The sequence below is a fragment of the Pelophylax lessonae genome, assembly GCF_965119305.1.
Source record: "Pelophylax lessonae genome assembly, chromosome: 6".
Lineage (NCBI taxonomy): Eukaryota > Metazoa > Chordata > Amphibia > Anura > Ranidae > Pelophylax > Pelophylax lessonae.
This window is the reverse complement of record NC_138773.1, coordinates 22,129,020-22,155,168: the sequence shown is the minus strand read 5'-3', so window position 1 is coordinate 22,155,168 and position 26,149 is coordinate 22,129,020. Positions and strand designations below refer to the sequence as shown.

Genomic DNA, 26,149 nt, shown 5'->3' with positions numbered 1-26,149 from the left:
GGAGAAGGAGAGGGCCCCTGGGTGGCTGGGGGGAGAAGGAGAGGACCCCATGGGTGGCTGGGGGAGAAGGAGAGGGCCCCTGTGTGGCTGGGGGAGAAGGAGAACGACCCTGGGTGGCTGGGGGGGAGGAGAGGGCCCCTGGGTGGCTGGAGGAGGAGAGGGCCCCTGGGTGGCTGGAGGAGAAGGAGAGGGCCCCTGGGTGGCTGGAGGAGAAGGAGAGGGACCTTGGGTGGCTGGAGGAGGAGAAGGAGAGGGACCCTGGGTGGCTGGAGGAGGAGAAGGAGAGGGCCCCTGAGTGGCTGGAGGAGAAGGAGAGGGGCCCCTGGGTGGCTGGGGAAGAAGGAGAGGGCCCCTGGGTGGCTGGGGGAGAAGGAGAGGGCCCCTGGGTGGTTGGGGGAGGAGGAGAGGCCCCCCCGTGACGCCAGAGTCAGTTGCCAGGGAAGAGAGTGGAGCTTAGCCAGTCCTGCATATCTGACATCAAAGCCAAACATGGTGGAGCTGGAGCCCTTTGCCCTACACAATGACAGCACCCGAGGTGGAAGGTGAGGGGTAGCAGGGCTGTGACATTATATAGCATATGGACTCTGTACATTATTGGTGGTTTTGGTTGGAGTTGTCCTTTAGATGTTTAACTCTGTTGTTTTTCCCCCCAGCTGTGAGGGACTGAGGAATGAAAGCCCACTATGCTAGGACTTATAGTGCCCTAGAATGTGGAGGACTGAGGAATCCTCAGTCCCTCACAGAGGGCACTACAAGTTCCAGAATAGCAGGATGCCATTCCTTAGTCCCCACAGAGGGCACTACAAGTCTTAGCATATCAGGCTTCCATTCCTCAGGGAGGAATGGCAGTGCACTATACTGGAATTTACAGTGCCCTCTGTGGGGATGGCAGCCTTCTGCAGTGGGACTTGACCCTAGACTGTGGTGGACTGAGGAAGGGAAGTGTAAGGGGTCTCTGGAAACTCTGATGCAAGGGGGAGCTTTGGAGACCACAGAGTTCATTTTTACACCTGAGCTTTACCCTCAAATCAGGGTTCCCAGAACTCTCCTTTAATCAGAGTCTCCAGCATCCCCCCTTAAATCGGGGTTCCCAGAACTCCCCTTACTTCAGAGTCCCCAACATTCCCCCCTAAATCAGGGTTCCCAGAACTCCTCCTACATCAGAGTCTTCAGACTTCCCGCTTACAGTGTAAGGGGGAAACTCTAGAGACTCTGATGTAAAGGGGGCTCTGCGAAATTTGATTTAAGAGGGGGACTCTAATGTAAAGAGGAATTCTGTGGACTCTGATGTAAGGAGGAGATGCTGGGGGGAATCTGATTAAAAGGAGAACTCTTATGTAAGGGGGGACACTGAACTCTGATGTAAGGAGGGACTCAGGGAATCATGACCTATAGGGAAATGCTGGGGACTGTGATGAAAGAGCAGACATATATATATATATATACATACATACCCGATGTTTAATGATCTTTGATTAAAGAAGAATTGGTTAGAGAAACATCTAGAAACTGTGAATTCATAGTACAAAGGTTAAGGCTCTTAATATATGCAATGTATGCAGTTAATTTTTATCGCTTGAATTATTTTTCCCATTATGGGCGTGAGTGGGGCCTCATGTCCAAGTTTTGCCTTAGGCCTCACAAAGCCTAGAGCCGCCTCTGGCTACGTCACTAGCTTGTGAGGGTCTAGGGAGCGAGCGCGCGCCCCCGGAGGCGCGCTCCCGCTCCCGCGTGGTCATGGACCCCCCCGCGCGTGTGACCAGCGGACCCGATGTCCGCCGGTCACTCGGCGATCGGCGGGGGAGAGGGAGAAAGGCAGGCAGCTTGTGTAAACAAGCGACCTGTCATTCTCCTCGGTGTAAAGACACTGATCACACGGATCTACTATGTAGATCCGTTGATCAGTGTCCTTACAGCTCAAGCCACAGCCAATCACAGTAGAAAGCACGCCCCTAGGGATACACACAGCCCCTCCTTCCCAAATAAAGTTAACCCCTTCACAACCAGTGTATTTTTACAGTAACAGTGCATATGTATAGCACTGATTACTGTAGAAATGTCACTGGTAACCCCAAAAGTGTCAAAAATGTCAGTCAAGGGTCCGATCTGTCCGCCCCAATGTCGCAGTACCGCAAAAAAAAAATTGCAGATCGCCGCCATTACGCGTTAAACAAAAAAACAACAAAAATTACAAAAATCTTTCCCTTTGTTAGTAAACGCGATAACTTTTGCGCAAACCAATCAAAATACGCTTTTTGCGATTTTTTTTACCAAACATATGTAGCATAAAACAAATTGGCCGAAAATGTTAAAAAATTTTGATTTTTACATTTTTTTTGGGGGGAATTTCATATAAAAAAATGTGAAAAATATTGTTATTTTTGCAAAATTTACGTTCTTTTTTTGTTTATAGCGCGTGATCAAAAAATCGCACAGGTGATCAAATACCACCAAAAGAAAGCTCTGTTTGTGGGGAAAAAAGGACGCCAAATTTGTTTAGGTACAGCTTTGCACGACCGCGCAATTGTCCGTTAAAGTCACGCAGTGCCGAATGGCAAAATACCCCCTGGTCGGAATGGGGGTAAAATCTTCCGGGGCTTAAGTGGTTAAGACACTACAGGAATTGTCTTTTTTTTTTTTTTTAGGTTATTATTGCAACTCATTCTAGGTCCAGTATTGTGACAAGGTCCTTTAGCAGGCCAGGGGAAAAGGCCAAAGTGCACGCACCACCCATGAGTTTTGAACTGCTTCAGTAGGTCCTGCCCTTTTTGCAACTCTCTTCCTGCTAAAGCACCAAAGGCAGCCACCTCTTCTGCCTACACCTTGTCCCAGCCCTGACTAGGTTTATTCCACAGCTAACCGTCCGGTTGCAAATAGAAACCATGAAATATTCACTTATTTATCTCACCAGATGGGAGCTGAGCAGCATGGACAATGCAGAGAGCTTAATGCAGCTTTCTCGGTCTCCCTCAATATCCAGTGATCCCTCCGTATCCAGGATGTAGACTGCCACCTGCAAAGAGATCGATACAATGAGAGAACAGAAAATAGCACAATTTGCAGTCAGAGAAGACCGCTTCATTGTTTCCAAACTCTAGAAAAACCATTCTCAGCAAGGTTCCTCCATAGATTGCTGGGGTTCCTTGAACTGTGACTAATGCCTTGTTTCCACTGAGCGGATCGGTTTGGGTCGGTTCGGTACGGTACGCTAATTTGAGTGTTTCCATTATGAAAGTGGCCCATACAACCAAACCAAACCGCACCACTCCTGGTCCTGCTTCAGATGTAGGGCCATAGGAAATGGTACGGTACGGTTAGGGCGGAGCTACTGGCGTCACACGATAGATTCCACTGATTGGCGGACGGGAAAACTTCAATGCTCACGTCAAATGAAAGAGCAAAACAAACACCTCATTTGATGTAAACCCCGCATGGTCCCTGCCGGTCCGACTTGCAGTGGAAACGCTCACCTGAATAGACCGGACCATTCTAACCCTTCCAAACTGTACCGACCCGAACCGTTCCACTCAGTGGAAACGAGGCATTACTGACCTCTAAGGTTATGGTGCCTACATAGTCCTGGGGCCAACACAGCTTGGCAGAGCCATCTGCAATTCTGCATGATACTTATGATATTTTTTTAGCTGTCTGAAGGGTGGCATTCTGATCACCAATGCAAGGGATATTCTTCCCACTGATCACCAATGTAAGGGACATTCTTCCCAGTGACCACCAATGTAAGGGACATTCTTCCCACTGATCACATATGTAAGGGACATTCTTCCCACTGATCACCAATGGAAGGGACATTCCTCCGACACACCACCAATGTAAGGGACATTCCTCCCACACACCACCAATGTAAGGGACATTCTTCCTCTTGACCACCAATGTAGGGGCATTTTTCCCACTGACCATTAATGTAAGGGACATTCTGTTCCGCTGGCCACCAATGTAAGGGACATTCTTCACAATAACCCTCAATGTAAGGAGCATTCTTCCCACTGACCACCAATGTAAGGGACATTCTTCCCACTGACCTTAATTCATTGGTTTTAGCAGGGGTTCCCCAAAACTATTTTCCAGGGCTCCTCGTGGGTTGGGAAGGGCTGATCTAGAAGCTTCACCACCATCACCAATTTCAGCTTGTACTCTCACTTATTACAATCTGGAGTAGAATCTTTGTGGGCTACATGTGACACCTACCTACTTTAATATAGACACTGTTATCTCCAAGTAGCCAATGGTGCACAAGGTCTTGGAGGCAGCAGAGTAGGCATTAATTCACACAGAGGAGTAAAGGGAAATCGGCCATTTAAAAAGTGGGCTAGACTATGTTCTAGATCTAGACTATCCATCCTATCGTCATTTGAGTACGGTGACCACAGTTCAAAAAACTGCCATTCAGGGACCCCCCAGCCCCAGCATGCACCAGTCAGTGACCCCACAAGTGGGCGGTGCCACCGTGTGACATCGCTTGGTGGCCCAACCCCTTACCTATTTACTTGTTTACAATGCAATCGGCGAGTAGTTGTGCTCGAGAGCGGAGCGGGGTTTATATGCAACTTTAGTTCCTTAGATAGGCTAACATACATTAAACAAATGCTTTTTCTAACATTGCAGTTGCAGGCAGCCACTTAGATTCAAAGATTGAAATTGTTCTTTCAATGTTAGGCTAACATACAATAAACTAATGCTCTTATCATCTAAGGCACTGAGGTTGCATAAAAAACCCAACTTTAAACTACAAAAGGAATACAAATGACCCGAGGGATCTGGAGTAAAAAAATTGGAAAAAATGAAGCCTCAAGATGAATCCAAAATGAGCTTCCCCTACTTGATATGTACAAATCCATGCACAATGCAGTGAATGCACAAAACTAAATTCAGCCATAGGGAACTACTAGTACTTAAAGGGGTTGTAAAGTCAGAAGGTTTTTTTTAACTTAATGCATTAAGATAAATAACCTTCTGTGTGTAGCAGCCCCCCCATAATACTTACCTGAACCCGATCTCTGTCCAGCAATGTCCACGAGTCCCTCGGCTGTCCAGGAACCTCCCTCATGATTGGCTGAGACACAGCCGTGGAGCCATTGGCTCCCGCGGCTGTCAATCAAGGTCAACCAGCCAAGAAAGAGAGGTAGCGTGGCTGGACAGCAGCTCCATGGCTGAATGGAAAGATGGAGTTGCAGTTCGGCTCAGGTGCCCCCATAGCAAGCTGCTTGCTGTGGGGGCACTAGACTGAAGGGAGGGGCCAGGAGCTGCAAAGAGGGATCCGAGAAGAGGATGATCCGGACTGCTCTGTGCAAATCCAACTGCACAGAGGAGGTAAGTATACCATGTTTGTTATTTTAAAAAAAAATGGGGCTTTATCCACCTTTTGCTGCGTTTCCCCAGGAGAGGCAGGGCGCTGCACCAGGATGACGTCATTGGCAATCAGTGCAGCGGTTCTCTGCATCAATGCAGAATCACAAACGGCTGCATCGGCTGTGTCAGTTTAATTCCCGGACACTGTATTGTCCCAGAATGAAGGTGCCCGGGACTCGGGACAGATCTGCGGGACTGTCCCGGGCAATCCGTGACACGTGGTCATCTTACATTTGAGCTCTGTACAATCCATCGAGAGTAAGGATACAACCAATTGGAAGGTGGTTCACGTGACACAGAGATTAATAAGCGTATATCTCACCTTCTCTCCCTTGTTACCCAGTATGAACGGTCTGCTCCACATCCATAAACCCTTTGTAGTGCTGTCAATGCCAGATCTCCATTCAAACCCTTGCAGAGGCTCGTCTTCTGCCCCCAAGCTGAACTCTTCACCCTTCTCCTAAAAAAACATAAAAAGTTTCCACAAGCTGCATTTATTTTTCCAGAAAACATGTACAATATTATCAAGGTTTCCAAGCTTGAAATTTTGCCTATGGGCTTCATTCTGAGCAAAGGCACAGCTTCACCGTAGTGTAGGAACTCTTAAAGTGAACCTGTGACCAGGCTATGGACTTTAAGGTATTTTATTATTCTTATCAAGTCGTTAAGAAGCCTTAAAGACTATGTAAACCCAACATTTCAAATGCCTGATATGTTCCACAGGTTCATACCAGGCCCTTCTGGTCTGGTACGGATTTTGAGGGGACACCCCCATGCCAAAAAAAAAAAAAAAAGGAAGACGTGGGGCCCCCCCAAAATCCATACCAGACCCTTATCTGAGCATGCAGCCGGGCAGGTCAGGAAAGAGAGGGGATGAGCGAGCCATCTGAACCATTCTAGACCGCATGCCGTCAACATGGGGGGGGTGTTTTGGGGCAGGGGGGCTCTGCCTCCTCATCCCAAAGCACCTGGTGTCTATGTTGATGGGGACAAGCGCCTCTTTCCGACAACCCTGGGCGGAGTGAGGAGTGAGTTTGAAGGAGTATGGGGTACATTGTACTCCTACACATACACCAAAAAAAAAAAAAAAGGTAGTGTAGTGTTAGGCAACTTTTTTTTTTTACATTTACCTGTCAGTGGGGAACCCCGCTGACAGCTAATGACTCATGGGTTGTTAAGGATGCAGCGGCCGGCTTCCCGGCCTGCTCTTTAGCAACCAGTTATATACAGTGTTCAAAAGGGAAAAATAAAAACCGTAAAACGCAAAATATATAAAAAAAAAAAATCGCATCACCAAAATAAAATTGGTGTTTCTGGTGCGCTTCCATTGTAGTTTATTACACGCAAAACGCTAGAAAAAAAAGTCCCTGACCCTTTCCAAAATTGCATCAGCTGCAAAACGCATAGATGTGAAGTATACCATGGGAAACCATGTTAAATGGACTGTAGTACGTTTCTGCAAATTGCAAAACACACTAAAAAACGCATAAGTGTGAACCTAAGGTAAGAGCATTTACTTAACTTTTATCTGTTCTGATGTCATCCCAGTCTGTTTAAGGCTTAACTCCACTTTTGTTGAGGAAAAAAAACATTCCCCTGTGGGTGATCTCTGTACATTACAGGGATTTTAACAAACTTTGTTGCAGATTCCTACCTTTTGTTATTCTGAAGAAATCATTGTTTGTTCCTCTGTGCTGAGTGGGTCTAATGGGAGTGGTTTCATAATTATCTATCAGCTGTGCAGCTGCAGAGCACTAATGATGAAATCTGCTGGGCCTGCACTCCCTTTAGATGTGTTCCTATGGGAAGTATCTCAACAAAAATGAATTTTTTGCTGCAGGGGATGCCAGAAATCTGACTTGTATCTTAGTGCAGACTTCTGGGAAAATTGGTGAGCCAATCACACAAGCAGGAAATTATGTTTCTGGGTGTGGTCAGTATACATTCTGTGTACAGAACAGCTCCAGGTGGCCATATTGCAACAGCTGCAGATTAAAAAGGAAAGGTATTTCTTAATAACATGTAATTACAATATGATTTATGTTGCAATTGTATACTCTATATTGTTTTTTCTTTATTTGCTATTTTTTCTCCATGAAAGTGGAGTTACCCTTTAAGGTTTCCTGGGTTTCATGTGTCTTAGACCCCTTTCACACTGGGGCGAGCCGACTTTGCCGGGCGACCTGTGAAGTCGCGGTGCGCCGCTCGCACCGCGACCTTGGAGCGGCCGGCACGGACTTCATAACATTGAAGTCAATGCAGGTCACTCCAGGTCGCCCCAAAGAAGCTCCGGACCCTTTTTCTAAGTCGGAGCGACTTGTGTCGCTCCTATTAGAACGGGTCCACAGCTTCTCTATGGCAGGCGACCTACGGCGACCTGTCAGGCGACCAGGTCGCCCCAGTGTGAACCGGCTCTTATTCTACAAGGCCAGGCAAAATTTGCCCCACCCCAAAGTGATAGCAGTGGGGCCTGATCATAAAGGGACAGACCCCTCTAAATTGATTGCAAGAACAAATTGGGCCAAGTTTTGGTTTGTATATAATTTTTTTGACGGGGGAGGGGGGGGGGGGCAACATTTTCTGAAAAATTGAGTAAATGAGTGGAGAAACAATTAGGTATAACTTTAGGAATTGATGTAGCAATATTTTTGATTCTGACCTTTGTAACCAGGCTCCATAGTAACAGGGCACAGGGCCCGCCAATACAAGGTTATGGGTCCCCGGTCTCTCACCTGGCTCTCCAGGGCCCTGATAATGTAATTCATCAGGAAGGATTTCCCCCGACGTTTCTCTCCAATAACGCACAGCAGGTAGATGGGGTAACTCGATAACTCAGAGCTCATGAAGCAATCATACATGACCGATTCATCCAAATGTAGGCAGCCACTGCCGTCCGTCCACACCAGCTGTACCGGGTACCCCTGATCTGAGAACACCGGAGACTCCTGGAGAAAACAAAGAACATCTACAATAGTTACATTATATCCAATTAAGGGTACTTTCTTCTGCTCACGAACTCCAGCAGTACTCCTACTCTTACAAATCCCCACACTAGACCCAGTAATCACATACCGCTTCCTATTATTCATACTTCTAACTGGGGTGGAGCAGAGCTTTGTCCATTTTGAGAAGGTTTTTTGAGGGTAAAGGTGGGGAAGGAGGGTTCCTTTAATTTTGATTTTTTTAAGCACCTATGCATTGCTGGAGGGCATAGGCCTGGTATCTATACTGTAGGAAACCTACTCCCTCCTATGGGTCCATCGTGCTGGGTTGGATTATGTTTATTCTATTGGGATAGGGGATCAAATCTGCTTCAAAAACAGCCTAAATTGAGGTCTGGCCTGGATCTGCACAGACCAAATCATGGATGGTTGTTTCTAAAGGATTGCCTTGGAGCACATGTCAAACACAAGGCACGCGGGCCTAATCCAGCCCACGAAGCCATTTCATGGCCGTTGCATCTCTTTTGAAGCTGGGGCAGCCTCTCCACCAACACCCCCCCCTCCCCTCCCCTCCCTGTTGTGTAAATTGTATTACTATTTGTGTGGACATTTTTTAGGATGTATTTTTAGTTAAATTGCCATTATGTCTCCCAGTGTCGGTTTACTGGTAATCGCTATGCACAGGGAATATGGTTTTAACTGGCATTGAGGAAAGACTGTAAGTTGTGGAAACTTTCCATTAAATGGAGACTGCACGCTACTTGCCTTATCATCCCTATCGGCGGGCGCTCTGAGCGGCTACGCAAACGAGTAAGTGCCGGTCTGGAATTATGGCAGAGCGAGGCGAACTTCACTGCACAAATGTATATCAGCCAGTTGGGGCCCCGATATTCACTGACGGAGATAGGTTTGTGATGTGGAATTCTTATCGTTTTGAGAATATCTGCCCTTTAGCTGGAATAATGACTGGTAGCTTTCTATTATGCTTGATCCGCATGATTGAAATACTGCTGCTATTGTCCTCTGCCGATAAAGTCTTTTTCACTGGAACAGTAGCATAATCACTATCAAATATGTTTTTTTATGAACTATATTATATAGGATTCACTCTAACAGGTTATGATGGGAGTGCGTGCAGACGTATTAGTATTTGAGTTATTATTAAAACCAGTAATAATCAAATGCAGAGGCAATTATTTAATATGATAAAGAGTAGATACATTTATATAGTCTTACAGATGCAACCAGCCCTCTTGAGGGCGACCATAATGCTGATGCGACTCGTGATGAAATTGAATTTAGCACCTCTTTACTTAGAGCAACCTTTCTCCAGCAAGGGTCCATGGAAACCCCAGGAGGTCCTCCAGAGGTTGCTAGAGGTTTCCTGAGAAATTAGCAATTTCTGCTCCTCAGATAACTACTGACACCGATGATCTCTTTACCTATCTGCGAGGGAGATTTCTTCCTACTGACTACAAATGTAAGGAACATTCCATTAGCTGTTGATGTAATCATTATTAGCAGGGGTTCCCTGAGACCAGAACGTTTTTTGAAGAGTTCAAGGGTTCTTCTATGTTAAAGGTTTGAGAAAGGCTTGGTGGCAGTAAATTGGGTCATGCTTTATAAGAAACATTTGCCTTCCTTTGGATCAGCTGCAGGTTTAGGGTTCTGAGGATGCAAGGTGTTTTTTAAATTGTTGCTTTTTAATTGACTCTGAATGACACTTTCTGTTCTGTTTTTTTATTTATTTCCAATTTTTATTTTATTTAGGAATATCTGGTTGCAAAAAGAAACAAATACCGTAAGTAAGTATTAGCAAGTAGTGGCAACCATTTGGTTGACTGGAATTCACCTATTTAAAGAAAAAAAAAAAGGGGGGGGTTAGTAGGTTAGGGTAACCACTGTTGGGTCATGGTGTTTTAGCCACCCTGCCTGTGCCAGTAGTAACATGGGCCTTGTTTTTTTTTTTTTTTTTAATCAAAGTTTTTGTCTCTGTAAAAAGTGTGTGTACTGTTTTGTACTTGTCCGTTTGCTTATTAAAAACAATAAAGAAATAAAAAATAAAATATTTCCCCAAAAAAAAAACATAAATTGTATACTGGCTATAGGTGTGTCTAAAAAGTTTGGTGAATGGTCCGATATCTCAATGGCAACATGGGCCAGGTGCGCGCGCATGCACATAGCTATCCCGAGACAAGTCGAGAAGCCCCAGCTAGCGTGGAATACACGTGACCATCAGGATAAACCCGCTGCGGGCAGAGGAACGTAGTCAGTGTGAGAGGTAGGGTCCCAGTTCAATGGAGCAATGAGTGAACATCAAGTTCTGCTACAAATTTTGGAAAACTCATGAAAGGTGCAAGTGTACGGGATGGAAGCCGTGAGCAGAAAATGTGTTCAAATGCTTTCCACGACGGGAAGGAAACAACTGAGGATGAGCTACGCTCGGGTCGGCCGTTGACAAGCAGAACCCCAGACATGATCGAGCGAGTGTGCCAAATGCTGGCACGAGATCAGCAACTGACTCTATGATTGATGGAGGAAGAATTGGGCATTAGCAAGGCGTGGTGCGCACCAGTCCCCGAAGATTTGGGTAAGCAGATCTGTTCCCGGTTTGTGCTACACAAAGAGACAAGTAAACAGAAAGCAAAACAGATGGAAACCTCTGGAGATTTCATTACCATGTATGGTAGGGATACATCTTTTCTGCCAACCATTGTCACAGGGGATGAAACCTGGTGCTACCAGTTCCATCCGGAATCCAAGCAGCAATTGATGGAATGGCATTCACAGCCATCCCCACGACCCAAAATTTCCCCGCCTGAAGAGCCTCATGAAAGGAGCAAGTGTGGTGGACATGGTGGCAATCTAAGAATGTGTGACAGCGGCTCCTAAAAGAGGTCTTTGCTAACAGTTTCCAGAAGCTTTATGGACGTTGCCAAACGTGTGTTGTGAAGGATTGCGATTATTTTAAGGCCAAAAAAGGTAATTTGTTTGTATCTTTTGTTTTGTTTTTTTCGGATACCATTCACCAAATCTTTTAGACACACCTTGAATGTGAATGCTACACAGCCACATTACTGCAATAGTTGACCTTTAATTTGCTTTTCATTTGTTATAATGGAACATTTAACAAGAGTAGCTAGTACATCTGAGAGTTGTTGGAGACACCAAAACCTCCAATGTGGGTAAGAACATCCATGGGCTATGACAGGGGAATTTGTATAAAGCCAGCTCCATTATAGATTTCCCCAAATCATAACCTCTATGCTAGAGCTGCATGATTCTGGCCAAAATGAGAATCACGATTTTTTAGCTTGGAATAAAGATCACGATTCTCTGTGTAACAAAAAAAAAAATTGGGATAACTTTACTGTTACATTTTTTTTTTTTTATTCATTAAAGTCTATTAATTGCGTTTGAAAGACTGCTGCGCAAATACAGTGTGACATAAAATATTACAACAATCGCCATTTTATTCTGTAGGGTCTCTGCTAAAAAAATATATAAAATGTTTGGGGGTTCTAAGTACTTTTCTAGCAAAAAAAAAAAACAGATTTTAACTTGCAAGCAACAAGTGTCAGAAAAAGGTCTAGTCTTTAACCACTTGCCCACCGGCCACTGTGCTGCTACTGCGGCACAGTGGCTCGTTCCCGTCCAGCGACGTAGACCTACGTCGCTGGACTCCTCCCCCTGTAGGCGGCGCTCGCGCGCTGCCGGAGGTGCGCTCCCGCTGTTTTCATTCACAGCGGGAGTCGGGCCAGGGGAGGAGCAGCGGCGATCGCCACTGCTCTGCCCCGATCGTCGGGGAATCGAGTGAGGAGATCCGCCCGCTTGTGTAAACAGAGCGGGCGGATCTCCATAGTGACAGGGAGTGACAGATCGGAGTGTTCAGCATAGCTGGACATCCGATCTGTCCTTCTGTCACTCAGTCACCTCCCCCCCACACGTTAGTAAGCACTAGGCATACATTAACCCCTCCCTCTCCAATAAAATTAACCCCTTCACTGCCAGTGTCATTTTTACAGTAACAGTGCATATATATAGCACTGATTACTGCAGTAATGTCACTGGTAACACCAAAAGTGTCAAAAATGTCAGTCAAGGGTCCGATCTGTCCGCCGCAATGTTGCAGTCCCGCAAAAAAAAAAAAAAAAACGCAGATCACCGCCATTACGCGTTAAAAAAAAAAACACCAAAAATGACAGAAATCTTTCCCTTAGTTAGTAAACGCAATAACTTTTGCGCAAACCAATCAAAATACGCTTATTGCGATTTTTTTTACCAAACATAGGTAGCAGAAAACAAATTGGCCAAAAATGTAAAAAAAAATTGATTTTTACATATTTTTTGGGGGGAATTTCATATAAAAAATTTTTAAAAATATTGTTATTTTTTCAAAATAAACGCTCTTTTTTTGTTTATAGCGCAAAAAGTAAAAATCGCACAGGTGATCAAATACCATCAAAAGAAAGCTCTGTTTGTGGGAAAAAAAGGACGTAAATTTTGTTTGGGTACGGCGTCGCACGACCGCGCAATTGTCAGTTAAAGTAGCACAGCGCCGAATCGCAAAAAGTGGCCTGGACGGAAGACAGCAAAATCCTCCGGTGGTAAAGTGGTTAAGAGGTTAAACTTCCTTTCTCCCTGGCAGAAGGAAGGAAAAGATACAATGTAATCATTTTGTTTATAGTTACTGGGAGACTAATGCTGATAGGCGTTTGCCGGTGTCGTGTCGAGGAATGCCCTCCGTCGGATAATGCCCGGGTCGGACTGCGCATGCTCCGTGGGTGACGTCACCCTGTCAGAACAGCTGATCGGCTGGGGTTGGCGCATGCGCAGTCCGTCGGGGGCACAATCCGACGAGAGACAGAGCGGGGAAGAATCTAATGTCAGATTCTGACTCGCTCTGTAGCGCGTGCGCAGTCCGTTGGGGGCATTTCTCGACGAGAGACAGAGCGGGGAAGAATCTAATGTCAGATTCTAACTCGCTCTGTACGATGATTACACATATGAAGATTCTAACTCGCTATATGTAACTAATATATATATATATATATATATATTATATATAGTTATATATAGTTATATATATATATATATATATATATATATATATATATATATATATATATATATATATATATATATATATATAGTGTATATATATATATATATAGTGTATATATATATATATATATATATATATATATATATAGTGTATATATATATACTATATATAGTATATTATATTATATATATATTATAGTAGTATAGTATATTATATAGTATATTATAGTATATATAGTGTATATATATATATATATATATATATATATATATATATATATATATATATACACTATACTATATATATACTATACATATACTATATATAGTATATTATATTATATATATTATAGTAGTATAGTATACTATAGTATATTATATAGTATATTATAGTATATATATATATATATATATATATATATAGTATAGTATATTTATATATATATATATATATATATATATATATATATATATATATATATATATATATATATATATATATATATATATATATATATATAGTGTATATATATACTATATATAGTATGTATATATATATATATATATATATATATATATATATATATATATATATATATAGTTACTATATATATATAGCTATATATAACTCATTAAAGGGGCACCCTGAAATACTATGATCAGTACTCATATAGTATATTATAGTATATATATAGTATAGTATATTTATATATATATATATATATATATATATACTATATATAGTATGTATATATATATATATATATATATATATATATATATATATATATATATATATATATATAGTTACTATATATATATATATATAAATATATATAGCTATATATAACTCATATGGCACACATTAAAGGGGCACTCTGAAATACTACGATCAGTACTCATATGGGACACATTAAAGGGGCACTCTGAAATACTAAAGGGGTACGCCGACTGCAATAATAAAAGGGCACTCTGGAATACTAAAGGGGCACCCTGAAATACTACGATCAGTACTCATATGGGACACATTAAAGGGGGCACTCTGAAATACTACGATCAGTACTCATATGGGACACATTAAAGGGGCACTCTGAAATACTAAAGGGGCACGCCAACTGCAATAATAAAAGGGCACTCTGGAATACTAAAGGGGCACGCCGACTGCAATAATAAAGGGGCACTCTGACCGTGGGTCATAAAGGAGCTATGTGACTGGGACACATAACGGGGCACTCTGATAGGGACACTGATGTAAAGGAGGACTCTAACGGGAACACTGGATGTAAAGGGGGACTCTGACGGGGACACTGATGTAAAGGGGAACTCTGACGGGGACACTGATGTAAAGGGGGACTCTGACTGGGACACTGATGTAAAGGGGGACTCTGATAGGGAAGCACTAGATGTAAAGGAGCACTCTAATGGGGACACGGATGTAAAGGAGGACTCTGACAGGGACACACTGGATGTAAAGGAGGACTCTGACAGGGACACACTGGATGTAAAGGAGGACTCTGACAGAGGCACCGACACAGGCCAAATTACGGCGGGGGGACATCAACTGCATGACGGCGGGGACACAGGGTGGATGACGGCAGGGACAGGGGCTGAATGACGGCGGGGAAAGAGGCTGAATGACAGGGGGATACAGGCTGCATGATGAGGGACACACTGATGAGGCACAAATGAGGAGGCACTCATTGGCATGATTTAGACACAGATGGGCATGAGACACAGGTGGGCATAAATAGGGCAGAGATGGGCATGGATGAGGCAGAGATGGGCATGGATGAGGTAGGGGCGGTGCCCATCGGTGTGTACAGCGTGCGAAGAGAGAGCTAAACCAGACATGCAGCGTTCTGTTGACAAATGATCGCTCTGTCATTGGATGGAGCGATCACATGGTAAATGGCCCCTGTCGTTGGCCCTTTAACACAATCCGTGGGAAGCGCGATTCGGATGTCTCTGTACGCCCTCCCAGAATAGGCCGACCACGCTGTAGCCATCATTGGGCTATGCCCTGGTCGACAAGTACTTAATCCCCATAGTCTTAGCTATCCGATATTACCCGTAAAGCGGGGCTTTGCATTACTTATGTTCTGCAATATTTGGCCAAACTCGATCACAATGCCAGTCTCTGTGAAAATTAGGCATTGCCCCCAAAAAATGTGTGTGGCTACTGGAGGTCCTCTAGTATAAGTTTGCCAAGTATGGTGCCCTGAACCCCCGTGGTTTGGGCTCTACATTTATAGAAGCTTGGCCTGCTATGTTAATCTATGGCAGAGTCTTAGTCTGGAAATTTGAGGGGCTACAGCTAGGACCCCAAATGAGTCCGGGGGCCATATTTGGCACAGAGGTAGGGGGGTCCTTCCTTTACCACCCCAAACATTTTGGGGTTTGTTAGCTCAAAATTTCCTGATCAACTTTTTCTAGGGCCCCTTGAGAGTATGTGGCCCCCGGGCCATACGGCACAGCAGGGAGTGCTGGATACCATTGGACTATTCTGCGGTGGTCAGCTAAAGTCTACCCCAATGCAGGTCCCTGTGAAAATAAAGCATTGGCCCCAAACAAATGTATGTGCCAAATTTGGTGCCCCTGAGCACCGTGGTTCGGCTACCACAGGGCCCTACATTTAAGCTAGCCTGGCCCATTATGTTAATCTATGGTTCAGCCGCGATCAGGAATTTGAGGGGCCACAGATCGGGCCCCAAATTAGTCCAGAGGCCCAGAGGTAGGGAAGGTCTTCCTTTAACACCTCTACATTTTTGAGGTCGCTAGCCTGAAGTTTTATGGTCAGCTTTTTAGGGGGCCCCTTGGGAGTGTGTGGCCCTCGGGCACTAATGCGGAGTGGGGATTGGTGAGTACTGCAGGAATCTCTGGACTCTTAGCTATTTAACAATATTTGCAGAGCCTGGCTCTGCAGTTCCTATGTCCTGCGGTGGTTGGGCAAATTCCACCCCCATGAAGGTCCTCATGAAAATTAAGCATTGGCCCCAAAACAATTTTGTGGCCCCTGGGGGTCCTCTAGTAACCCTATACCAAGTTTGGTGCCCCTGGGCAACATCGTTCCGCTACCGTGGGGCCCTAGATTTAGGCTAGTTTGGCCTAGCCTATGGTAATATATGGCGCAGTAGGGAATTTTGGAGGGGCCACAACGTGGGCCCCAAACATGTTCAGGGAACCTGGACTCTTTCAGGGCCTGGGCTGTGGCCCCCTCAAATTCCCACCCCCATCAGAGTCATGGATTAACATAGCGGGCCAATGTACCATAAATTTAGTGCCCTGTGGTACCCAAATCACGGGGGGATACGGTCACCAAACTTGGTACAGGGATACTAGCTGACCCCCAGGGTCACACACAAATTTTTTTGTGGACGATGCCTAATTTTCACGAGGACTGGCATGGGCGTCAAATTTGCACAAATACTGTAGAACATAGGTACCAGTGAGCCCTGCTCCGCAGGTAACATTGGATAGCTAAGAATATTGGGATTAATATGGTTTCCAGCAGTCCCTTCTCCACGGTACTGCCCCAGGGCCACACACTCCCAAAAGGCCCCTGAAAAAGTTGACCAGAAAATTTCAGGCTAGCTACTCCAACATTTTCAGTGTGGTAAAGGAAGATCTCCCCTACCACTGTGCCAAATATGGTCCCCTGGACTTGTTTGGTGCCCGAGCTGGGGCCCTGCAACTGTGCCCACTCGAAGATTGCCATACTGCACCAAGCTGACCTAAATTATGGGCCTAGTGGTACCTGAACCCTGGTGGCTAGGGGCCTCAAACGTGGCAGGGGCCACATGCTTTTTTCAGGACCTTAATTGTTACAGGGACCTGCATAGGGGTCGATTTGGCTAACCACTATGGAATACAGGAACTGCAGAGCAGCGCTATACAGATACTGCTGAATAGCTAAGAGTCCAGCTAAGAGTCCAGGGATTCCTGCAATATCCAGCACTCCCCGCTGCATGGTACGGGCCGAGGGCCGCAAACTCTCAAGTGGCCCTGGAAATAGTTGACCAGTACATTTTGGGCTAGCGACTCCAAAATGCTTGGTAAAGGGAGCCCTCCCCTACCTCCGTGCAAAATATGGCCCCCCAGACTAATTTGGGGCCCGAGCTATTTCCAGGGCCACTTGAGAGTTTGCGGCCCTCGGCCCGTACCATGCAGCGGGGAGTGCTGGATATTGCAGGAATCCCTGGACTCTTAGCTGGACTCTTAGCTATTCAGCAGTATCTGTATAGCGCTGCTCTGCAGTTCCTGTATTCCATAGTGGTTAGCCAAATCGACCCATATGCAGGTCCCTGTAACAATTAAGGTCCTGAAAAAAGCATGTGGCCCCTGCCACGTTTGAGGCCCCTAGCCACCAGGGTTCAGGTACCACTAGGCCCATAATTTAGGTCAGCTTGGTGCAGTATGGCAATCTTCGAGTGGGCACAGTTGCAGGGCCCCAGCTCGGGCACCAAACAAGTCCAGGGGACCATATTTGGCACAGTGGTAGGGGAGATCTTCCTTTACCACACTGAAAATGTTGGAGTAGCTAGCCTGAAATTTTCTGGTCAACTTTTTCAGGGGCCTTTTGGGAGTGTGTGGCCCTGGGGCAGTACCGTGGAGAAGGGACTGCTGGAAACCATATTAATCCCAATATTCTTAGCTATCCAATGTTACCTGCAGAGCAGGGCTCACTGGTACCTATGTTCTACAGTATTTGTGCAAATTTGACGCCCATGCCAGTCCTCGTGAAAATTAGGCATCGTCCACAAAAAAATTTGTGTGTGACCCTGGGGGTCAGCTAGTATCCCTGTACCAAGTTTGGTGACCGTATCCCCCCGTGATTTGGGTACCACAGGGCACTAAATTTATGGTACATTGGCCCGCTATGTTAATCCATGACTCTGATGGGGGTGGGAATTTGAGGGGGCCACAGCCCAGGCCCTGAAAGAGTCCAGGTTCCCTGAACATGTTTGGGGCCCACGTTGTGGCCCCTCCAAAATTCCCTACTGCGCCATATATTACCATAGGCTAGGCCAAACTAGCCTAAATCTAGGGCCCCACGGTAGCGGAACGATGTTGCCCAGGGGCACCAAACTTGGTATAGGGTTACTAGAGGACCCCCAGGGGCCACAAAATTGTTTTGGGGCCAATGCTTAATTTTCATGAGGACCTTCATGGGGGTGGAATTTGCCCAACCACCGCAGGACATAGGAACTGCAGAGCCAGGCTCTGCAAATATTGTTAAATAGCTAAGAGTCCAGAGATTCCTGCAGTACTCACCAATCCCCACTCCGCATTAGTGCCCGAGGGCCACACACTCCCAAGGGGCCCCCTAAAAAGCTGACCATAAAACTTCAGGCTAGCGACCTCAAAAATGTAGAGGTGTTAAAGGAAGACCTTCCCTACCTCTGGGCCTCTGGACTAATTTGGGGCCCGATCTGTGGCCCCTCAAATTCCTGATCGCGGCTGAACCATAGATTAACATAATGGGCCAGGCTAGCTTAAATGTAGGGCCCTGTGGTAGCCGAACCACGGTGCTCAGGGGCACCAAATTTGGCACATACATTTGTTTGGGGCCAATGCTTTATTTTCACAGGGACCTGCATTGGGGTAGACTTTAGCTGACCATCGCAGAATAGTCCAATGGTATCCAGCACTCCCTGCTGTGCCGTATGGCCCGGGGGCCACATACTCTCAAGGGGCCCTAGAAAAAGTTGATCAGGAAATTTTGAGCTAACAAACCCCAAAATGTTTGGGGTGGTAAAGGAAGGACCCCCCTACCTCTGTGCCAAATATGGCCCCCGGACTCATTTGGGGTCCTAGCTGTAGCCCCTCAAATTTCCAGACTAAGACTCTGCCATAGATTAACATAGCAGGCCAAGCTTCTATAAATGTAGAGCCCAAACCACGGGGGTTCAGGGCACCATACTTGGCAAACTTATACTAGAGGACCTCCAGTAGCCACACACATTTTTTGGGGGCAATGCCTAATTTTCACAGAGACTGGCATTGTGATCGAGTTTGGCCAAATATTGCAGAACATAAGTAATGCAAAGCCCCGCTTTACGGGTAATATCGGATAGCTAAGACTATGGGGATTAAGTACTTGTCGACCAGGGCATAGCCCAATGATGGCTACAGCGTGGTCGGCCTATTCTGGGAGGGCGTACAGAGACATCCGAATCGCGCTTCCCACGGATTGTGTTAAAGGGCCAACGACAGGGGCCATTTACCATGTGATCGCTCCATCCAATGACAGAGCGATCATTTGTCAACAGAACGCTGCATGTCTGGTTTAGCTCTCTCTTCGCACGCTGTACACACCGATGGGCACCGCCCCTACCTCATCCATGCCCATCTCTGCCTCATCCATGCCCATCTCTGCCCTATTTATGCCCACCTGTGTCTCATGCCCATCTGTGTCTAAATCATGCCAATGAGTGCCTCCTCATTTGTGCCTCATCAGTGTGTCCCTCATCATGCAGCCTGTATCCCCCTGTCATTCAGCCTCTTTCCCCGCCGTCATTCAGCCCCTGTCCCTGCCGTCATCCACCCTGTGTCCCCGCCGTCATGCAGTTGATGTCCCCCCGCCGTAATTTGGCCTGTGTCGGTGCCTCTGTCAGAGTCCTCCTTTACATCCAGTGTGTCCCTGTCAGAGTCCTCCTTTACATCCAGTGTGTCCCTGTCAGAGTCCTCCTTTACATCCGTGTCCCCATTAGAGTGCTCCTTTACATCTAGTGCTTCCCTATCAGAGTCCCCCTTTACATCAGTGTCCCAGTCAGAGTCCCCCTTTACATCAGTGTCCCCGTCAGAGTTCCCCTTTACATCAGTGTCCCCGTCAGAGTCCCCCTTTACATCCAGTGTTCCCGTTAGAGTCCTCCTTTACATCAGTGTCCCTATCAGAGTGCCCCGTTATGTGTCCCAGTCACATAGCTCCTTTATGACCCACGGTCAGAGTGCCCCTTTATTATTGCAGTCGGCGTGCCCCTTTAGTATTCCAGAGTGCCCTTTTATTATTGCAGTTGGCGTGCCCCTTTAGTATTTCAGAGTGCCCCTTTAATGTGTCCCATATGAGTACTGATCGTAGTATTTCAGAGTGCCCCCTTTAATGTGTCCCATATGAGTACTGATCGTAGTATTTCAGGGTGCCCCTTTAGTATTCCAGAGTGCCCTTTTATTATTGCAGTCGGCGTACCCCTTTAGTATTTCAGAGTGCCCCTTTAATGTGTCCCATATGAGTACTGATCGTAGTATTTCAGAGTGCCCCTTTAATGTGTGCCATATGAGTTATATATAGCTATATTATATATATATATATATATATATATATATATATATATATATATATATACATACATACTATATATAGTATATATATATATATATATATATACACTATATATATATATAAATATACTATACTATATATATACTATAATATACTATATGAGTACTGATCATAGTATTTCAGGGTGCCCCTTTAATGAGTTATATATAGCTATATATATATAGTAACTATATATATATATATATATATATATATATATATATATATATATATATATATATATATATATATATATATATTTTAATATATATATATATATATATATATATATATATATATATATATATATATATATATATATATATATATATATACTATATATAGTATATATATACTATATATATATATATATAAATATACTATATATATATACTATAATATACTATATAATATACTATAGTATACTATACTACTATAATATATATAATATAATATACTATATATAGTATATGTATAGTATATATATAGTATAGTGTATATATATATATATATATACACTATATATACTATAATATACTATATAATATACTATACTACTATAATATATATATAATATAATATATATAGTATATATATATACACACTATATATATATATATATATATATATATATATATATATATATATATATATATATATACTATATATATATATATATATATATATATATATAACTATATATAACTATATATATATATATATATATATATATATATATATATATATATATATATATATATATATATATATATATATATATATATATATATATATTAGTTACATATAGCGAGTTAGAATCTTCATATGTGTAATCATCGTACAGAGCGAGTTAGAATCTGACATTAGATTCTTCCCCGCTCTGTCTCTCGTCGAGAAATGCCCCCAACGGACTGCGCACGCGCTACAGAGCGAGTCAGAATCTGACATTAGATTCTTCCCCGCTCTGTCTCTCGTCGGATTGTGCCCCCGACGGACTGCGCATGCGCCAACCCCAGCCGATCAGCTGTTCTGACAGGGTGACGTCACCCACGGAGCATGCGCAGTCCGACCCGGGCATTATCCGACGGAGGGCATTCCTCGACACGACACCGGGAGGCTTTTTTTTTTTTTCCCACAGCTGTTCAGCTATGCAAAGAATCGAGCATATGTCAGGTTTAGATCGTCAGGGGGGGTGAATCGAGATCGCGATTTTCATACGATTAATCGTGCAGCTCTACTCTATACCATTCCAGAAAAATAAGGTCCGGCTCTATGGGGTCCCCATGGAATAAGTGTCATACAATTAGCTACGCATGGTGAGCAATTTGGTGTGGAGGAACTCTAGTGTCCTGCACAGAGCCCTGACCTCAACCCTGCTGAATACCTTTGGGATGAACTGGAAAGACAATTGTGATCCAGGTCTTCCAGTCCAACATCAGTACCTGACCTCACAAAGGGGCATAACTTCCCGGAGACACCCTCCAACATCTTGTGGAAAGCCTTCCCAGAAGAAAGGAGGCTGTAAAGCCATAAAGAGGGGCAACTCCATATCAATGGCCATCCTTTTGGAATTGATACCCAACAAGCTTCTAGGTGTGATGGACAGGTGAGCAAAAATCTGTGCCCATATGGTATAAATATGGAATATAAGTTTTTGTTTTAGGTGGATTAACTGAAAGTGATATTAAAGACAATTATTAAAAAATAAATGTTATACTTACCTGCTCTGTAATGTTTTTGCACAGAGCAGCCCCGATCCTCCTTTTCTTGGGTCCCCCTCCAGTGCTCCTGGCCCTTCTCTCCTGGCATGTGTCCATTCACACACAGAGCCGTGACTTGGCCCTGCCCACTCTTTCCGCATTGGCTCACCGGCTGTGATGGGTAGTGAGGAGAGAATGTCATCGGACAGCCGAGGCTCTTGAGCACATCAATGGATCACAATGGGGCTCAGGAAAGTTTTAGGGGGGGCTGCTGCACAGAGAAGGTTTTTTTACGTTAATGCATAGATTTAGGGCCGCTGATAAAGCAGTACAGCCTGCCCTCCCATACTGGGCCCAGGCCCCATCAGTTCAAAAGGGGGCCCATTCACCTGCTGAGCAGGAGGGCCAGCTGTACTGTCTTATTGCAGACACTGATGCTCTCCTATCTCCCACTGCAGTGCTGCCAGCTTCTCCTCCTCTCCCTCCCCCCAGTTGCTCTGCAAGGAGATTGGCTCTAGCACATGCACTCCTTCCATCTGCTGTCCGGGCCCCCCCCCCTGTGTGTATCCCTTTCCGCCGCAGCGCTTCCCTCCTCTCCCGCTGGCAACTGCTGCGGGCACACAGGGGGATGTCATTTACTGGCCCCTTTCTTTCCTGAATGAACACAATGAGAAATCAGTACCAATCACTCCCGTATCCATTCATCCCTGGAGCATAGTCATCTGTGTTTACTATGCTTCAGTTTGGGAATGAGCAGGAAGCCTCCAGAGCGCTTCCTATTTATTCATCTGTGCAGCTAAGTCTGTAGATAAAGGAACTGATAAATCTATGTCCTCAGTCACTATTGGCCGGGGTGAGAGGGTCCTATCAGGTAGGCTGTATGGGGTCCCGTGGTTTCTAACATCAACCCAGCAAAGAATGCATGATGGTAAAAAACCTTGAGCCTTTAGAACACATGTGTCAAACACAAGGCCCGCGGGCCGAATGCGGCCCTCCAGGCCATTTCATGTGGCCCTCACATCTCTCCTGCAGCTTCAGAAGAGTTACAGCCCTCCTCTGGTCCTCCTTCAGATCCTGTACTTTCTGCTTTCCAGCATTGCCTCCAGCTTCTTCCCAGCAGCAGCACAAGGCAATGGGGGTGCACTGTGACGTAAGGGAGAGTGGGGGGCTCAACTTCTGATGGTGGAGAGGCTCTTGATGTCTTACAGTATGTAAGGGTAGGGAATGCTCTGGACATCTAGTCTTACAGATACAACCGGCCCTTTTCAGGGCAATCATAATGCTGATGCGGCCCGTGATTAAATTGAGTTTGACACCCCTGAGAACCACTCCCATACCTCCTCGGTGCTCTTCTCCTTCTCCTGCACCCCTTTCTGGATCTTGGATATGAGGTTCATCAGCCGGTAGTCCGGGGCTATCTGATATCGGGGACATTGCTTCCGGCACTCGGGGCACAGGTACCCCTCCGTCTGTGGGGTGCTCCAGTGTGTGCTGATACAGCTCCGGCAGAAAGTGTGACCACAGGCGATGGAGACCGGTTCCTGGAGGTCATCCAGACAGATGGAGCAGGTGATGTCTTCTACCAGCGAGTGCAAACCGATGTCATCCTGCGGCGAAGCATTATTACTGCACCAAAAACAGAAGGAGACAATGTTACTAAATACATGGCAGGGACATACTGTGTTACCCCGAAAATAAGCCCGGGTCTTATATTCATTTTAGGTACAAAAAATGCATTAGGGCTCATTTTCGGGGGATGTCTTATTTGTCCCCCGTCTTCTCTCCCCATCTCCCCGCCCCGTCAGCAAAGGAGTCAACATCCCTGTAATCTCCAAAATAAACTCTAGGTAAAGTCCTTGTAAAATCATTTAATCTGCTCTGCAAATGGATTATATAATGTCCAGTGTGTGTCTTTATGTAATGTTATAGAAAATACTTTATTTACAGCATTGCTGGGCGCTCACATGACCCGCCGGTGCTCTTCTTTCCCAAGCACTGCAGGGGGAGGGGCCATTGACGTCAGCCCGGAGGAGGAGAAGAGCTACGGCGGGCGCTGTAAATAAGGTATTATCATGTTACATACAGCCGGGAGGAGGAGGAGAGCTTCAGCGGGTCACACGAGCGCCCAGCGGCGCCGTAAATAAGGTATTATCATGTTACATACAGCCGGGAGGAGGAGGAGAGCTCTGGCGGGTCACACGAGCACCCAGCGGTGCTGTAAATAAGGTACTATCATGTTACATACAGCCGGGAGGAGGGGGAGAGCTCCGGCAGGTCACATGAGCGCCCAGCGGCGCTGCAAATAAGGTATTATCATGTTACATACAGCCGGGAGGAGGAGGAGAGCTCTGGCGGGTCACACGAGCGCCCAGCGGCGCCGTAAATAAGGTATTATCATGTTACATACAGCCGGGAGGAGGAGGAGAGCTCTGGCGGGTCACACGAGCGCCCAGCGGTGCTGTAAATAAGGTATTATCATGTTACAAACAGCCAGGAGGAGGAGGAGAGCTCCGGCGGGTCACATGAGCGCCCAGCGGCGCTGTAAATAAGGTATTATCATGTTACATACAGCCGGGAGGAGGAGGAGAGCTCTGGCGGGTCACACGAGCACCCAGCGGCGCCGTAAATAAGGTATTATCATGTTACATACAGCGGGGAGGAGGAGGAGGAGAGTTCCGGCAGGTCACATGAGCGCCCAGCGGCGCTGTAAATAAGGTCCCCTGCTTGGTACTGGAGAAAGAGACATGGCAAAGCCCTGACTGGCTGAGAGTGCTGCCTCCCCCTCTTGCAGTCTGAGTGCTGCTGTGCAGATCTGGAAATGTCTCAGTGCCTGTGATTGGCGGTGTGCAGTGATGGCTTCCTGGCGGGATCAGGCAGGTGGGCTGGGACCTGGATCCTGAACATGCCTGATCCCATCTCTAATTGTATATAAGGAAGGATCAGTCACAGTGATACATTGTATATAAGGAAGGATCAGTCACAGTGATACATTGTATATAAGGAAGGATCAGTCGCAGGGATACATTGTATATAAGGAAGGATCAGTCGCAGTGATACATTGTATATAGGGAAGGATCAGTCACAGTGATACATTGTATATAAGGAAGGATCAGTCGCAGTGATACATTGTATATAAGGAAGGATCAGTCCCGGTGATACATTGTATATAAGGAAGGATCAGTCCCAGTGATACATTGTATATAAGGAAGGATCAGTCACAGTGATACATTGTATATAAGGAAGAATTAGTCGCAGTAATACATTGTATATAAGGAAGGATCAGTCGTAGGAATACATTGAATATAAGGAAGGATCAGTCGCAGGGATGCATTGTATATAAGGAAGGATCAGCCGTAGTGATACATTGTATATAAGGAAGGATCAGTCACAAGGATACATTGTACATAGGGAAGGATCAGTCGCAGTGATACATTGTATATAAGGAAGGATCAGTCGTAGTGATACATTGTATATAAGGAAGGATCAGTCGTAGTGATACATTGTATATAAGGAAGGATCAGTCGTAGTGATACATTGTATATAGGGAAGGATCAGTCGCAGTGATACATTGTATATAAGGAAGGATCAGTCGCAGTGATACATTGTATATAGGGAAGAATCAGTCGTAGTGATACATTGTATATAAGGAAGGATCAGTCGCAGTGATACATTGTATATAAGGAAGGATCAGTCGCAGTGATACTTTGTATATAAGGAAGGATCAGTCATAGTGATACATTGTATATAAGGAAGGATCA

General features: G+C 45.1%; 1 protein-coding gene across 2 annotated transcripts in view; it reads right to left on the bottom strand.

The window, feature by feature from the left end:
* The window catches only part of LOC309557411 (RING finger protein 112-like), a 47,648-nt gene extending 23,728 nt beyond the window's left edge, over positions 1–23,920 (bottom strand). For both annotated transcript variants that reach the window (XM_082260127.1, XM_082260126.1), the window contains exons 1-4: positions 23,729–23,920; positions 8,100–8,312; positions 5,690–5,827; positions 2,909–3,013 (exon numbers count right to left, since the gene is read on the bottom strand). In XM_082260127.1, coding sequence (XP_082116253.1) covers positions 2,909–3,013; positions 5,690–5,827; positions 8,100–8,312; positions 23,729–23,788 — 516 coding nt within the window. In that variant the 5' untranslated portion in view covers positions 23,789–23,920. The remainder of the gene's footprint in view (positions 1–2,908; positions 3,014–5,689; positions 5,828–8,099; positions 8,313–23,728) is intronic.
* Positions 23,921–26,149: the final 2,229 nt, after the last annotated feature.